The following is an 18,379-nucleotide window of genomic DNA, read 5'->3' as shown; positions in this document are numbered from 1 at the left end:
GGTGCCCTTGTCTTTGCACTCTTCAGCTGGTCCTAGAGAGCAAATGAAATAGGGACACAGTCCTTGCCTATATAGATCAATTACATCTATGGCATTACACAGACACAATAGCAACTGTACGACACTTTGTTATTCTAAACCAAAGTTAGAGGAATCAAGTAACAGTATATTATAACTTTAAGGACTTGAGGACATAATAAACCTTTTTTTTTTAAATGTTTATTTATTTTTGAGACAGAGACAGAGCATGAACAGGGGAGGAGCAGAGAGAGAGAGGGAGACACAGAATCCGAAGCAGGCTCCAGGCTCTGAACTGTCAGCACAGAGCCCGACGCAGGGCTCGAACTCATGGACCGGGAGATCATGACCTGAGCCGAAGTCGGACGCTTAACCAACTGAGCCACCCAGGCGCCCCGAGGCCATAATAAACCTTTAAGAAAGTATAATGTTGACTCACTATTTCCAACACTCACTTGGACAAGGGTCATTATTGCAAAAATCGCTCTGGACATCACTCCCTTCACATCTGCTCCCTCCATGCTGTGGGACAGGATCAGAGCACTCCCTTGTTCTCTGTCTGGCACCTCCTCCACAGGACACAGTACAGGCACTCCAACTGGCCCAAGTGGTCCACTTGCCATCCACTGGATTAAAGAAAAACATATGTGCTCTGTTACTAATACTCTGGGCATTGTTAGGTTGGGTGATGTTCTTCTTATTTCTTTTGAAGGTTTATTTATTTTTATTTTTTCCTCTAATTTTAATTTGAATTCTAAATATACAATGCAATATTAGTTTCAGGTATAGAATTTAGCGATTCATCACTTACATACATCACCCGGTGCTCATCACAACAAGTGCCCTCCTTAATCCTCATCACCTATTTAACCCATTCCCCCCACTCACCCACCTCCCCTCTGGAAACAGTCATTTTGTTCTCTGCAGTTAAGAGTCTGTTTCTTGATTTGTCTCTCTTTTTTCTTTTTTACCCTTTGCTCATTTGTTTTGTTTTTTAAATTCCACGTGAGTGAAATCATATGATATTTGTCTTTCTCTGACTGACCGATTTCAGTTAATATAATACTCTCTAGCTCCATCTATGCTGTTGCAAATGGCAAGATTTCATTCTTTTGAATGGCTGAGTAATATTCCATGGTGTGTGTGTATGTGTGTGTATATATCCATTCATCAGTCGATGGACATTTGGGCTCTTTCCATAGTTTGGCTATTGTTGATAATGCTGCTGTAAACATTGGGGTGCATGTGACCCTTTAAATCAGTGTTTATGTATCCATTGGGTAAATACCTACTATCACAACCGCTGGGGGTGATGTTCTTATTGACATTGATTCTTACTGACATGTTACCCAGATAATTTATTAAGGGTATAAACACTGTATGTCTCTTACCTGGACAGGGTCTTTCATTGCAAATCTGCATCTGTGTTTCTGCTCCATCACAGTAGGACCCATCAAATGATGGTGGTGGGTTATTACACAGTCTTGTTCTTATCTGGGCACCTTTACCGCAACTCTCGCTGCATGCACTCCAAGGCTGCCAAGTGCCCCATGCTCCATGAACTACAAATATCCCAAGAGACAGAGTTGCAAGTCACAGAACCATGTTTGTTAAACAAAATTATACAAGTAAATGAACTCAGTAATGAGTTAAATTAGCCTGGAATCTAAAACGACTGAAATTGAACCAAAGGAAACATAAATAATGTTCTTCCTTTCTGCTTCTGGTTAGATTTTCATGGGAAATAGTGTTTATAGGAAATTTCAGAAGGCTACCTAATGCCAAAATGAATGCTTACAATTATCCAAAGGGACTATTTTATTAAAATAGAATGTAATCAAACTACTATATGTAAACACAATCTAAGTTTAAAAATCCTAGATAAGTATTTGTTTGTGCTTTATGCTCTGGGGAAAGTGGAAGGAACCAGAAGCTTATAAGCAAGGCTGTATGACAGGTCTAGATGCAATTATAGACAATATGAATGTTTCCACAAGGGTAACTTGGACTCTAGGCTCTGCACTGGGTGTGGGCTGAAACTCACGACCCTGAGTTCAAGACCTGACCTGTGATCGAGAGCTGGATGCTTAACTGACTGAGTCACCCTGGTGCCCCGATAACTTGGACTCTAGACTCAAGACCACATCTTTAAGCCTGATTCAGCTTCATGTTTAAAAATACACTTGGATCTTTCAGCAACATGATGATTTGCACAGTTGTAGCTCTTTAAAAATTGTCTCCATTACATAATGTTCATGAATTAAAAGTTCTGAATAACACACTCACCTGCTTCCTAAACAACAACAAAAAATTGACCAGTAGTTTCCAAGAAGTGATACTAAAACCTTCCTTTTGGTTACTAACAGATGACAGCATCTACCCACAAGGCTGAAACAACCTTATGTTTCCTACCAGGTGCATGGGCTAAGAATCAACATTATTGTTTCTCTTACATATAAGTCAGTATCAAGTCATATTTTTGTTTTAAGGGTACTTTCCAGATGTGGAGCTCATAAAGTATGTTTTTGTGGTCATCCAGTTTAACCAAGATATGAACCAAAATAGGGCCTTAAGGTTAGGGTCTAAAGATTCTATTAACAAACTCTATAAGACACCAAAAGAATAAATTGAAAACCAAGTAATGAAATTATAATTTGACTGCTTTGTTTACAAAGTACTTTAAAACACACCTAGGATTTTCTTTCAATTAACTATTTTCTAGTTGAGTTTACTACATATCCTTTGTACTTTGTAGACACAGGCGAACACTGTCATACACATTTATTTTAGCTGACAAAAATTTGGACTAAAAAGTATTGGCTGAACCTAAAAAGAAAGAAGAAAGCCTTTAAATATAAGGCAGATATTACTCAAAACTACTTCTTTATTAATTCAGATTGCTGATGCTCATAGTCCTCATATATGGGCTATGTCATTGAAAAAAGTCTGCTATTCCAATTATTTTAAGATGTCCTATTTTCAAGGCTGGGGTTAACAAAAGCCCACACCTCTTATAAAGCCTTATAGCACAGATGCACTCTTTTATTGGAGATAATGTTTGGTGATTGGTTGATGTTTATTCATATATTGTCTGTGTAATTTCTTTTTTTCTCTTTTTAAAAAATGTTTATTTTGAGAGAGAGAAAGAGAGAAACTGAGTGGGGGAGGGGCAGAGAGAGAGGGAGAGAGGATCCCAAGCAGGCTCCACACTGTCAGCGCAGAGCCCGACATAGGGCTTGATCTCACAACTGTGAGATCATGACCTGAGCTGAAATCAAGAGTCAGATGCTTAACTGACTGAGCCACCCAGGTGTCCCTATAATTAGCTTTCTAATTCTTAAAGATTAAAAAAATAGTTTTAGCTTTGGTTTATTTAAGATTTCATGATGGTATTTTACTTTTGTAATGTAATGTAAGTTCTGAACTGCAAATCAAGATACCTAGGATCTAAGCAAACAGGCTTAGGAATCAGACAGACCTGGATTCAAATCCTTGATTCACGTTTTACTAGCCATGTAACATCAGGGAATTAATTATCATAATTATCATATCATATATTTCCTGAATCTTGGTTTCCTCATTTGTACAACAGGATGCAATACCCAATGTAGTGGATAACTGTTTCATTTTGGTTTTTCAGCATCCTCCCCCCTTTTTTAAAACCAACTCAGCTAGGTATCTCTCCCAGTTGAACTCTGTGAGTTCAACTCTGAGTTTGTTCAGGGTGCTTATCAATATCTGAACTCTATTACATCTGTTTATCATTCTATCTTGAACAATGAAAAAATGCCTTGAGCACAGAATGGGTGCTCAATAAATATCTGTTGGAGAAATGAATGGATAAGTGATGAATGAATGAATGACCAGATACTCTTCTACTCCATATAACTTGTTTTAGGCTGTCAAACAAGGAGCCCTGCCTGTTACAATGCAGGTAAGTCACTCAAGCTGGTTATCCAAGTATCTGGACTTAGTTGAGTTCAGAGGTGAGCATGAGTCCCAAACAAAATCAAACAGGGCTCTTTTTCAGAGGTTGATAGGAAATCTGAGGGAGAGAGAGCAAGACTCTTTGTTTCTTAGGCCTTGGGTTACAAGGCTCCTGTGAGCTACTAGCTGCCAGCAGTCATTTTTTCCACTGCATGGAAAGAGTTTAATGGACAATAAAGCCAAAGAGAGGTGAGCAAAGATGAGAGATGGAAGACATGCTAGTAAAAACACTGGCCAAATCCTTGAATTCAGTCATACCTGAAAGTAGAATTTTCTACTTAAGCTCATTCAAGTTTGGTTTCTGTCACTTTAAGCTGAAAGAGCCCTAAAATACCTATGGTGAGGGGTTGTTTTACAAAGTCAAACAACGTGTACTTAAAGCACCTACCACAGTTCCCAGAACACACAGGTATTTAGTGAATGGCTGCTATTATCATCTTAGCCCTCACTCATTGTGTGTTTTTGGGAAAGTCTTTAAATATCCTAGACTTCATTTTTCTTGCCTGAAAATGAATGTCTACATTAGATTTTAAGGTCCTTATTACTTCTAAAATTCTATGACGGTAAATACTTACGTTTCCTCTACATGATTAAAAATACACCACAGTTTGTGGAACCAATAGATGGTCAATTAAGTCAGGGATTTTACTTAACATTGATTAATACCATATCTTTCATAAGCTTGTATCAGTGAGACATAATTAAGAACACAGGGAATGGATATATTCCAGGGTAGAGGCCATAACTTATTTTTATAACAAAAAAAAAGATAAGTATAACCCCTTTATAGGAGTTAAAAATAGAATAGTTTTGCTCATCAGTGGATTCTCACCTGGGCAGGGCCTAATGTTGCACATGATTATTTCTACTGCATTCCCTTCACATGGCCGCCCACCATATTGAGCTGATGGGTTACTGCAAGTTCTGGTCCTGGTTCTGTTGCCACGTCCACAACTCTGTGTGCATTCTTCCCAAGGGCTCCATTCTGACCAGCTACCATCCACTACACACAGGTAAAACATCGTCAACACGAAGACAACCCATAGTTAGCTAACAGAAATGAATATCTATCAAACATGTGCCTATCCACTGAATATAGAGATGTACCTGGACACAGCTTACGTTGACAGTTTCGCATTTCTGAATCTGACCCTTGGCAAGGCTTCCCACCATTGGCCGGAAAGGGGTTGTTGCATAGACGACTCCTCTTCTGGATGCCTTTGCCACAGGTGACACTGCAGGATCTCCATGTAGACCACTGGGAATACCCACCGTGAACTGCAAATAAAACATTGTACATTGTCTCTGTGATGGTAAAAAAAAAAAAAAAGCTATAAATTGAATTTTATTAACACGCTGGGTCTAGAGCTGGATCTGTGATTGCTGAGAAATTGCTTATGGATGCTCCCCTCTTTGGTAAAATTAAAATCCATGCAGGAGAGAAAAATTTCAGATAATTAACTGGAGTTTCTTCCCAGTTCCAATACTGACTCATGTGGATATGGCTGCCAGCAGAGTTAGAGATCAAGAAGTTTAAATACTGTTTACCTTTTGATATACCATTCTTTAAAGAAAAATAAATGCATGATTTCTGAGAATAAATGTGACTTAGTTTTGAATCAAAACTTCAGTTTGGGATTTTGAATTATTGGCTTGATATTTTACTGCTCTAACTGAATATTGTTTCAGTCCCTTCAGTTGGTAAATTGTAGTGTGATTTTTGTTCTAGCTCCACAATCTAGAAGTATCTTCAGGGTCCAGGAGACTTGGACTAAGATGCTTAAGAGTTTTTACGATTTGGGTTGCCCCAGGTGATACTTAATATGAATGTCCCTCTGATCACACTCACCCTGGACTGTGACTGGCACCCTGACAAGGACAGAACCCATCAAGTTTCGAGCAACACATTCATATTCAGATGTATCTTCTTTTTGAGCAGCAGCAATATGTAAGGAGTTGTTAGACAACATGTTAACTCGGTCATCCCAGGGAATAGAGTGCCCTTGACGAGACCATGTAATGGTTGGATGAGGCTCTCCAGTTGCCTGACAATTCAATATGACTTTGCCACCAGCATGAATAACAGTTTCTACTGGTTCAAGAGTAATAATAGGAGGACCTACAGAAAAAAGCACATAGTGTTTTCTTAGTTTTTGTGAAGCTATGTTAACATTTTTATCAATATATATAGTAACATTTTTTAAAAAATTAGGCTGATTTGTTTATGAAACACTGTAGTTGCTCAACTACTAAGGATGCAGTTGCCATTGACAGATTTTTCAGTATCATAGCTCTGTTTTATTTATGAAATGTCCCAAAATTTTAAATCCCTAAGCAGATTAGCCTATATCGTGGGTTCTGCAGTCATACTTGCTGTATACTTAAATTCAAATTCTGCTTCTGTTCCTTAGGACCTCTTTGAGCCTTTGTATCCTTCAGAGAATTCTTGTTAGATTCCTCTAAGATGAGATAAGCCTAGCTCTTTGACAGGGTAAGTACATAATATTATTAGTACTATTGTTATCATTGTTTTTGTCTGTGTTTTACATGGCAAACTCTCACTTCTTTCCCTTACATCACTTCTGAGGTGATGAGTCATTATTAACTTATCCTTTCATAACTGGTCATCATTCATTTATTCAATAAACATGTATTGAGAGCCTACTATTTGCCAGGCATTGTGTTAGATGCTGAGGGTACAGAGATAATAGATATAACTTCTAGCCTCAAGGAATTCACAGTCCACGGATAAGACAAGTAAGTAACTATAATTATTTAGCTGTTCTATAATATCATTGTAGGATTTTGTAATGGAATAGGTAGAATAATATTTAGTATAGAGTAGGTAAATGTGTGGTAATATGGATGCATAAACAATAGTGACTTAATAGAACAAACAGAGGCAATCACTGAAAATGGAGAGGAAAAGGAAGACATTCAAGAATCATTAGGAAAGTAGAAATAACAGAACTTTGTCATTGACTTGAGAGGAACTGATAACTACAGGATTTTGACTTGGACAATATAGAAGAACATAGGAGGAAGAACAAATTTGTTTGGACATTGTAAGGAATGTTAATTCATATCCATTTAGAACTATTGAGTTTGTGGTGTCTGTGGGACATTCATGTAGAGATGTCTAGATGGTAAGAGAATGTTAATATCTGCAGCTCAGAATAGAGATATAGGCTAGAAATACAGATCTATGAGTCTTTCATGAGTGGATAAGATGGCTTTAGAAGTGATTCTAAAAGGAGAGGAAGAAGACCAAAGACATAAACTATGACAGCAACATTATTTAAGAGATGAACAGAAGACAAGCCATAAAATGATACTAAGAACAGATCACTGAAGTAGGAAGAAAATCAAGAGAGAATGGTATCCTGGTAACCAAAGGAAGGAGTTTCAAGAAGGAGGGAGAGGTTAATACTAGTAGATCAGAGTAGATCAGAGCTGCTCAAGTGAAGTCAGGAAAAAATGTAAAAGGAGCTATATATAGCTGCTGGTAGGATGTTTATTCTAGTCTACAGTGTCAAGCAAGATAGAATATGAAAAATTTCATGGAGAAGAAGAAGCTTGAAGTGGATTTTCAGAAATGGTAAGATTATATATAGGAGAAGGGAGTCTACTTGGAGACAAGGAAATAGCATGGAGATGGATTTAGCTTTGAAAGGATGATTCACCCTCGAAAGCAGCAACATACAAGGTTTTAAACATTTAGTTAATCAGGGCTCACATCTGAATACAGGTTAGCAGAGAGGAGCCTGTGTATTCTTGAAGGATGAAAGCTGTGTTTTTGTGGGATTGAAATGAATGGTAGAATAATTTGCTCAATGAGAGGTAATGAATATCAGATAATTCAGGGTGATGGTTCTGTTTTAGATGGAGAAATATATCTGGAATAATAGAACATAAAGCAAAATAGAAGTAAAATGTATTTTATTATGACCATACCACCATTTTATGTAAAGATGTTATTGACATGCTGTCTTTTACAAAAGTAGTTACTTCATATGAGGTTTGAATCTCTATCATTAGTGCATTATTCATATATATGCCCACATCGTCCTACTCAATTACCTTCTTATTTGATATTTATATTAACTTTAGGAACTTTCAGGGCTGGGGCTTTTATTTTTCTCCTAGTGTTCAAATTACATTATGTGTTCAGTAAACTGTTGCTGAAGACATTAAATGCCTCAGATTAATCACTCAACACTAAATGATAACATAATGATTAAATGAGCTCATCTGCTCCCTCGATTATGGTCAAAGAAAGTGTCAAATAAAACTCGGAATCTTAATTTTAATACCATATTTGAACATTTCCAATTGCCCATAAGGCTATAAGTTAACTCAACAATAAAATTCCATATGTACATCTTTCAAGGGTGAATTAATTCTACCAGTCACATAATGATCAGTTAAATACAAGTACTTTATCTAAATGAAAACATTGCTTCTGGTGCTTTAATCTTAATTTTAAACAAATTATATTTTGGTTTTTTAATATGCCTCATTTATTTAAATCAACTTATTGTCTGTAGGTGTAGATGAGCTAATCTAATGCAGACTTTCTTAAACCAATCAGTGGAACACTCTTCCAGGAAAGATTAATTGATGTGATGCCCTACTTACATTCACCCAACAAGGAGGGGAGGAAGGTTTCATGGAAATAACATTTATTTGGGAAACATGGCATGTTATATCCTCCTCTTGCTGAGTTATAACACATCAATATATTAACATTTCAGGAATTATCTGCAGTAAAGAAATCTGGTGATTAAGCAGGGCTTGGCATATAGTAGGTTCTCTTTATATGTTTGATAAATGAATGAACTTCGTTTAATCTATTTTTTCCCAGACTTGTTTGACCATGGAACTCTAGTTTTTTCCTAATAACATCTCACAAGGCTATTGTTTGATAAATAAGTACTTTAATAAAACACTGTCTTAGCAAGAAATGGAAACAACCTGTCTAGCGATGGATAAATGGATAAAGAAAATGAGTCTAGATATGTTTAATGGAATGTTATCTAGCAATAAGAAGAAGGAAATACTATTTGCAACAACATGGATGGACTTCGAGGGCATTATGATAAACTAATTAAGCCAGACAGAGACAGAAAAATAGTATATGGTATCACTTGGATGTGAAATCTAAAAAAAAAAAAAAAAAAAAAAAAAATCCATAGAAACAGAGTCAATTGGGGGAAATGGGTGATATTGATCTAAGGATACAAATGTTCAGTTATAAGACAAATAGGTTCTGAGGATCTAATATATAGCATGGTGACTATAGTTAATAATACTGTATACTTGAAATTTATAAAGTGAGGAGATCTTAAGTGTTCTCATCAAAACAAGCAAAACCAAAAAATGGTAACTGAAGTCATGGATGTGTTAATTAGCTCGATTGGGGCAATCATTTCACAGTGTATATGTATATCAAATTTTGACATTGTACATTTTAAATATGTACAATTTTATTTATCAATTAGATGCCAATAAAGCTGGGGGAAAACACTGTTTTAGATATTTACTAAAAATTAAGTGCTAAAGTCTCAAAAAGATTTTAAAAAATTAAAGTCTTAGATAATAGTTTAGCAATAGCTGCTAGTAAATGCTAGTATATAGCGTCTCTTGATAGTGAATGAAGAAAATATAAATTTATACCATTAAATACTGAGCCTACTCACAAAATAAGTTTATTCACTGAAATTCTCAACCCAGTGATGCTATCCTCAGGTCAGTTCTAAAGTCATTCTGGAGACTATCCAGTGGGTTCTGAGGTTCTATGCCCTGGAGTTTTTCATGTTTTTCTAATTCTGAAAGATCTGTCTTCTGTATAACTGAGGGGTTTCATCATGAGCATGATAGTCCTGCCCAGTACACACATTTATTTCATGGAAGATTGACAGCCATCAACCTAGAACACTTTTGAGTTCACTTATATTAGTCTTTACTTTTAATACATATTTTTAAAGTGCCACAAAATGACGTTTTGTAAGCACGTCACAAAAACTGTGATAGACTATATGAAGGGTACTTGACTGACTATATTGCAAAACGAAAGAAAGCTCTGCCACCAAGCAACTGTGATCTTGAACTCCGTGTGTTAGACAAAACAGAAAAAAAATCTCTGTGCAAAACTGTATCTACCAGTCTTACGCTTGATAACAAATTATCAGCAGAAGACTAAATTATACACACCCTGCAAGCTACCATTAATATACCTGCTATAAAGTTAAAGAAAATGAACACTGTTTATTAGGCAATGTTTCTTAAATCAGGTGTTCACACAGAGTGAAGCCACTTACTCTGCAGGGTCAGGCTCATGCTGCGCTCCACTGCCCCAGCATCATTGGTAGCTACGCACGTATAATCACCGGCATCTTCATTCTATGGAAATAAGCAGTGTTTTATAAAAATGTGAGCCTACAGAATGCGGCAAATAACTTTTTCCACCAGGATGCTAATATAAAATTTCATTTTTGAGGAGGGGTTGGAATGGAAATAGAAAAACCTACATTATTTTACATCATAAAGGGGTTTAAGAGAAAAGAAAAAGAAGAAAAAAATCCCAGTCTAAGTTTTCAAAACAGCTATTCTTGCTCTCTGGGAATAATAATTACTAGGAAACCAAAGCAAAACTAACATTTTTTATAACCTTCTATCCAAAATTAGCTCACTAAAGAAAAATGCCTACTCTCTTCTTCTAGATATCTTAAAAAGCATTAAACTATTGAGGACAAATTAACAAATACTGAGACTTCCTAATGGGGGTTATTAAAATAAATTAAGGATGAACAAAGTAAAAAACTAATTTACTGATAATGATGAATCATAGAATATAAGTCACAATATTATAAATATGCGCTGTAAGGGGTGCCTGGGTGGCTCAGTCAGTTAAGTGTCTGGCTCTTGATTTCAACTCAGGTCATGATCTCAGGGTCGTGAGATTGAGCCCTGTGTCAGGCTCCGCATTGACAGCATGGAACCTGCTTGGGATTCTTTCTCTCCCCTTCTCTCTCTGCCCCTTCCCCACTCAATCTCTCTCAAAATAAATTTTTAAAAAACCTACAAAAATAGTACTATATGATTTTAGATTTGGTGACTAATTCATCACAGATTTTGCTCAAGTCTTGTGAATAGAATTTGTTAACAGAAACACTAAGTAAATAAAGGAGAACTAAATTGCAGGAAGTAGAGGAGGGTGGGAAAAGGAAGACATGTTTAATTGGGGGTGTTATATAATATCCAAATAGAAATTTTCAATAAGAAATGGTAAATAGGAACATTTCAGGGTTGGAGATAGATATCTAAGTATCAAACTGTGTGGTGAAAAAAATTAGTATTAGCATTAATATTGGTATTAGGAGAATTACCAATGGCTTCAGAAGTAGCAATACTTAGATACAGAAGGGGGAATGTGGTAATGAAGAAACGTGTTACAGCAGTTAAAAGTAGAAATCATCTCAAAATTGAAGGGACAATGAACAACATCACATTGAAATGAAACCCAGGAGAATGAAAGACTAAGAGTGATTCATTGGATTAGGTGATTAAATATTGTATTTTAATTATTATTTCAATTAATTCTACAATGCATTAAAAATCACTCATACATAATCAAGTTGAGACATTTTTAGATAAAATATCTCATTTATTTGGCCCTCAAATTAGAATAACTTAAAGCAACACTCATTTTCTGAATTACTGAAGCTTTTGGAAGGCTTGATATAGTTATTGGCCTTAGAGATGAAAGTTATCCTATATTTTACTTGTAGTTATGTTTGTAATTCTTCAATTTCTGTGTTCTGAAACAGATTTGAGGAAGTTATCTAATGATGCTAAATAATAATGGATCAGTGATTGGGAACAAAGCAAAATTATTTTATTGCTTATATTTCTGTGAAAAGTCTAAAAATAATCAATTTGAACCATGTTTCAGTTTTTTATAAAAACCCATTGATTCAGATTTTATGATTTAAATAGGAATGCAAGAGGAACTTTTTCCTTTCATGGCACCTACAGAGAGGGATTAATTGTGGCAGTTAAAGTGCACATCAACGATTTCAGCGTGACTTACTACAGTGCCATAAATGGCCAAGGAGCCATTGAGAAGTTGACGGATTCTGTGGTTAATTTCAATATCCACTCCTCTTCTGCTCCATTGGATGGTAGGGGCAGGGTCTCCTTTCACTTCACAATTCAAGACTGCATTACCACCAAGCGGCTCAATCCAATTAGAAGGGTAATCACCTTTGAAGACTGGAGGTTCTGGGAAATAACAACAGATAATTAATTATAAGTAAAAGGAAGCTCTGATAATTTATTTGTGATTTTGACCTATTTAGAAAGATAGTGAAGAAGGGAAAAGCCACTTTTGAACACCATGAATTTTCCAAAATCAACTGCTCATGCTAATCAACCAGATAATTTTGTTAGTTTCAATAATCTAAGCAGGTGATTCCATTTTGTACCAAATGATCTCTTTGCTTACCTACTTTTGAATTGAACGTTGATAATTTTTTATTTCTTAGGAATGTGCACATCTGTGAAATAGGACTAGATGGATTTAATAAACTGAAGTTATATAAGCAAGCAAAATGCAAACTATTCTTTGTAAATAAGTGATAAACTAAAAATAGAGCATGCTTACCTACCTTTCACATAAACAAATCCTATTGCCTTCACAAAACCAACACTGTTCTCTGCGGTGCACACGTAAGTACCCGAATCCTCTTTTGACACTCTTTCAATAACAAGTTCACTGTGTCCATTAACACTGTCAAAGTGGGCTGAGAGAAACAAGTTAGGAAACGACATAAATGCCTCTAAGTAACCTAGGAAAAGAATCACAACAGCTCAATATTTTGCAGGTTGGATTTATGAGCTGGTCAGCAATTGAACCAGAGATCTCATCATGACATTGGAGAAGAAAGCCTTTTCCACAGATTTATTCCTCTGAGCTATTGGCTAGGTCTATAGACACTTGTTTGAAGAATGAAAAAAAAACAGCAGAAGGGACAGGAAAAGAGAATGAAAACAAACATCCTTTAAAATTATTTTAGATTTAAAGTACACCTTTCATCTCAAAGCATTGCCTAAATCTGGCTCACCGTCTCTCTAGGTTTCAAAATCTTTCATTCAGACATATGACATTTTCCATTTCATTTATCTCACCACCACTTTTCCTCCCAAACACTTTATATCAAAACATGAAAATGTTTTCAGTTGTAATTCAACTGACTTGGCAGGTCAGAGGGGAAATCATGAAAAACATATGTTGGTTAGGTAATAATGACAACATGATTAAATTTGTGATAATTTAAACTTCTCCATAAATGGTGATGATATAAATATTTATGAAGGTAGTTATAATATTTGGAATAGAGTATAAGGTAAACATGCTAATCCTAAAACAACTGATACTAAATAAGATTCTGATTAGACCAGCCAATATCTAATTATTTAGGTATGTTTACCTTGCATGCTTTCCCCCAAATTATTTCAAAAAGATTTCATTCTGCTGAATATTAAGTGGAAAATTAAGCTTTAAAAATTTAAATAGCTAAATTAGTATTATACCGTCAGAAAACAGCACTGATTAGGTTGTGGGTTTTTTTTAAGTGATAAATTGCATTTATTTTTATTTTATTATTTTTTTTTCCAACGTTTATTTATTTTTGGGACAGAGAGAGACAGAGCATGAACGGGGGAGGGGCAGAGAGAGAGGGAGACACAGAATCGGAAACAGGCTCCAGGCTCTAAGCCATCAGCCCAGAGCCTGACGCGGGGCTCGAACTCACGGACCGCGAGATCGTGACCTGGCTGAAGTCGGGCTTAACCGACTGCGCCACCCAGGCGCCCCAATTGCATTTATTTTTAAAAAATAAATTTATGTTTTAAATATAATTTATTGTCAAGTTAGTTAACATACAGTGCATACTGTGTGTTCTTGGCTTCGGGAGTGGATTCCCATGATTCATTGCTTACATATAACACCCAGTGCTCATCCCAACAAGTGCCCTCCTCAATGCCCATCACCCATTTTCTCCTTTTGCCCAGTACCCCCATCAACCCTCAGTTTGTTCTCTGTATTTAAGAGTCTTTTATGGTTTGCCTCCCTCTCAGTTGGAAACTATTTTTTTAGACTCTATTTTTCCTAAGTGAGGTATACTATTATTATTAAGGTAATATAGTTGATGAATTTCAGTCATTAAGATCAATCTTCTATAACAGAAAAACTCAAGCTTATTATTTCTTTTCTAGCAAGACATTTATTAAATGCCAATAGTGCAGTATTTTAGAATTCAATTTTGGGAAATGACCACTTCTTATTACTGATGATGCTTTGTGCTGATGACAAAGTCTGACAAATAAGGAAACACTTGTCCTCCCAGAGAGCAGTGCTCCGGGGTTCCAGGCACTACCTTAACATGTAGTGCACATAGTGACTAAAGGATTTCTGCATAGCTGATCTACATTATAAGAGAGGCTAACCGATGTTAATTCATACAGCAAGAAGCAGAGTTCTCCTCTGTAAAATTAGGTGAATCTTCAGCACTCTACCAGTGCCACCTTAATCCATTTATCAGTGATGAAGGAGGTCCAGCGAGGGCAAATTTAGGTACCTGTGTATACCATATTGTCTTCTCAGGGAGGAAGGAGATTATTTTTAGGTAAAAACATCTACTAATATTCTAAAATATATGGTCCTGTGATTACCTTATCCTTTCAAAAGAATGAAAAAAGAACATATATACACTGGGTATAGGATAAAATCCAGGCAAAGGTACATATTTTGCAGAACTTAAAGCAATCAATTTTTCATGTAACTTTTCAATCAATTCCCACAGCTAAAGGAAATGGAGATTGCTTCAGAGTTCTTTATGGGTGCATTTATTTACTTCTTAAGAATTAAATTACCAACCTGGGATAATATTGTTATTGAAGGTCCATGTTAACTTGGGCAATGGAATCCCAGTGGCTTTACAGCTTAATCGTAGCTGTTCTCCTTTATTTAAAGACACATCTCCAGGAAGTTCAGTAAAAGTGGGGAGAACGTGCACCGTCACACTGACCATGTGCGTATCTTCACCTGCAGCATTGTTAGCAACACAGGTATAGGTGCCAGAATCCTCCGGCTTAAATAAAGAAAAATCATAGTGTTTAAGATTACATAATCTTACATCATATTACATAAAGGACATAAAATTGCATAGCTTGGTTCCCAAAGGAGCACTCTTATTTAAAGGCAGTTTAAATTTCCATCTTGTAGTCTGAACCATCTGGCTAGCTTTTGCACAACATAATTTAAAATGTGTAAGAGTTTAAACAAAAGCCCATACCTTACAGAACTACAGCATTTTACAGTAATAAGACCTCAGAAAACTGTACAGAAGTTCTAAAGTTTACTAAACATCAAGAGTACTGATACTCCGCAAACTACAGATAAAGAACAAATAATTTCATTCTTTCTTTTTTAATATAATTTATTGTCAAGTCGGCTAACATATAGTATATACAGTGTGCTCTTGGTTTTAGGGGTAGATTCCTGTGATTCATCACTTACATACAACACCTAGTGCTCATCCCAGTAAGTGCCCTCCTCAATGTCCATCACCCAGAACAAATAATTTCAAAGGCTGGTAGCATCTTGACAGCATAGCTGCTCTCTTGGTAATGTGGCACCAAAGACCCCCAAAATTATTACAGGAAACAGAAGTTTCACTTGCTAAATCCACCGGCTGGTCTTGACACTCATCTTACTAGATGTCCTGGCAACATCTGACACAATTTTGACCCCCTTTTCTTTTAAACCATGTCCTCACTTGGCTACCAGGCTACCCCATTCTCCTAGTTTCCTTCCCACCTCACTGGTGGCTCCATTTTCAGCTTTTCATGGCTTTCCTTTAACATTAATGTTGTTATGTTGGTATGTGGGAGAGCTCAGTCTTTGGTCCTCTTTTCTTATTTGCACTTGGTTCCTTAGTGCATCCGGTCTCATGGTTTTAAGTGCCACCCATATGCTGATGTATACGAGTATTTGCAGCCCACGTCTTTCTTCCAAAGTCCAATTACATTGAAGTTCCCATTTCACCTCTCTGCTTGTATGTCCCAAAGACATCTCAAAGTCATGTCCAAAACTGAACTCCCAATTTCCCTTTTACCATCCTGTTTCACCTGTAGCCTTTCACCATCTCAGCTGATGGCTATTTTGTCCTTCCAGTTGCTAATGCCTTTTGTTCTCAGACATTTGAGTCACTTGTACTCTTCTTTTTCACACTCTACTCGCAATCTCCCTAGGATATCCTAGAATATATGCAGAATCCAACCACTTCCCACCTCTTGTGGGCTAACAGAATTTCTTATCTGACTCTAAACCATCTCATCTGACTCCAAACCATCTTCCCAACAGGTCTTTCTGCTTCCACTCTTGCCTCCCTACCATGTATTCTTATTATAGTCGCCAGTGTACTATTCAAAAACGTGAGGCATTTAATAACATTGCTCCCAGTCTCAAAACCTGCAATGGATTCTACTTTATTCAAAGTAAAACACAAAATTGTTATAATCTACGAGACACTCTATTATCTGGCCTCCATTTTTTTTTTTCATATCTTTCTTCTTTGTTCTTCTTTGCTTTTACTGGTCTCCTGTTCCTCCAATGTATCAGGCATGTTCCCACCTTATGTTTCTTCCAGATATTTGAGGGAGGAACATCCCAGTTTTATCTGCTTGTGATGCTCTTCCCCCAGATATTGGCTTGGCTAACTCACTTCAAGTTTTTTCAAATGTTCCCTTCCCAAAGGAGATTTACTCTGATTCTCCTATTTAAAACTATAACTAGTACCCCTCCAAACTCTGATCCCTTATACCTTGTTCTTCTATTTTTCATAATACTTATTTTCTTCTATGTATATTGTTTATTATTTTAATTGTCTATCTTGCTTCTCTAGACATAAATTGCATGAAGGCAAGGATCTTTTAGTCTTTTGTTTCCTGATGTATTACCAGTGCCTAAACAGAGAAGCTATTCAGTAAATATTTGTTGAATTGATGATTGAATGCTTCTGAGTGCATTAAGGCCCATGGTAGACTTTTTCCTTATCTTTTAAAACATTTAAGAGGGGCACTCTGGTGGCTCGGTCAGTTAAGTGTCCCACTCTTGATTTCAGTTAAGGTCATGATCTCATGGTTCGTGAGATCGAGCCCTTTGTTGGGCTCTGCACTGACAGCACAGAACCTGCTTGGGATTCTATCTGTCTCCCTCTCTCTCTCTGCTTGGAATTCTCTTTCTGCCCTTCTCCCACTTGCACGTACATGTGTGCACTCAAAAATAAACATTTAAAAATATTAAAAAAAATTTTAACGTTAATTTATTTTTGAAAGAGAAAGAGTGCGAGTAGGGGAGGGGCAGAGAGAGGGAGACATAGAATCTGAAGGAGGCTCCAGACTCTGAGCTGTCAGTACAGAGCTCGACACAGGGCTCAAACCCACCAACCGTGAGATCATGACCTGAGCTGAAGTCAGACGCTTAACCAACTGAGCCATCCAGGCGGCCCTGAAAATATTTTTAAAATATTTAAGGGTATATATTGTTTTGCACTGAAACATTAAAGAATTGATTGGAAATGTAGCATAAAAACTGTAATCACTAACTGTAGGTACAATCTAAATTTGGTTGGCTGCATACTGTTGTTTTTTTTTAAAGGGCAAACTGGAATAAGTCATATTTCCTGTAAAAGTCTTTCCACCTCCATATCATTTAGCTGTCCTTAAATTCCCAGGTTATGACAAGTTTAAAATCAAGGAATTTATAAAAGTGAAGCACTTAAAAATCAAGTGTACATACTATTCACAAATAGATTTCTAGTTATTATTTGTGTCCTTCATCTGGTATTTAGAAACTACCTTATTGTTATTTTTTTAACGTGTCTGAGTCATTATCCCACTAAAAGTCTAACCTTTTCTTTCTCATTTAATTCCTTCAGGTCTATAAATGAAATTGAAGGCCCAAATTCAACATTCTTGAGCTTAGAGGTAATCCCCATTAAAAGATATTCACTAGCTTACATTAACAAATTTATCCTTATTTTATTAATTCTAAAATTCACATTTTTAACTGTTAATACCTCAGAAGCTAGGGTATTAAAAATACATAAGAATTGATGATCTTCTCTAGTTTATTTAACTGAATTTTTTTTCTTTCTTAGTGGTACATAAAATAATGGTACATCTTATAACTAATGGAAATTTAAATCTGAATAAATACAACTTTTGCTGGCACATGTGGTTGAATTAGGACTTAGTGACACAGCCTATTACTGGGATTATTTATGTGGTAATCCCAGGAGTCTGAGTA

The 18,379-nt window shown here is 36.2% G+C and overlaps 1 protein-coding gene across 25 annotated transcripts in view; it reads right to left on the bottom strand.

Moving 5' to 3' along the window:
• HMCN1 (hemicentin 1) overlaps window positions 1-18,379 on the bottom strand; it is a 703,321-nt gene that overhangs the window by 36,830 nt on the left and 648,112 nt on the right. For 24 of the 25 annotated variants that reach the window (XM_053209695.1, XM_053209701.1, XM_053209691.1 and 21 more), the window contains 9 exons: window positions 14,945-15,158; window positions 12,675-12,809; window positions 12,098-12,288; window positions 10,326-10,407; window positions 5,855-6,124; window positions 5,113-5,283; window positions 4,838-5,008; window positions 1,410-1,580; window positions 474-644 (listed from right to left, as the gene is read on the bottom strand). In XM_053209695.1, the coding sequence (XP_053065670.1) occupies window positions 474-644; window positions 1,410-1,580; window positions 4,838-5,008; window positions 5,113-5,283; window positions 5,855-6,124; window positions 10,326-10,407; window positions 12,098-12,288; window positions 12,675-12,809; window positions 14,945-15,158 (1,576 nt within the window). Of the gene's footprint in view, window positions 1-457; window positions 645-1,409; window positions 1,581-4,837; window positions 5,009-5,112; window positions 5,284-5,854; window positions 6,125-10,325; window positions 10,408-12,097; window positions 12,289-12,674; window positions 12,810-14,944; window positions 15,159-18,379 lie in introns of all 25 variants that reach the window. The other variant, XM_027074346.2, reaches the window with a different exon arrangement.

The sequence above is a fragment of the Acinonyx jubatus genome, chromosome E4 (genome assembly GCF_027475565.1).
Source record: "Acinonyx jubatus isolate Ajub_Pintada_27869175 chromosome E4, VMU_Ajub_asm_v1.0, whole genome shotgun sequence".
NCBI classification, from domain to species: domain Eukaryota; kingdom Metazoa; phylum Chordata; class Mammalia; order Carnivora; family Felidae; genus Acinonyx; species Acinonyx jubatus.
The sequence above is the reverse complement of the archived record's forward strand: the minus strand, read 5'-3'. Positions and strand labels throughout refer to the sequence as shown.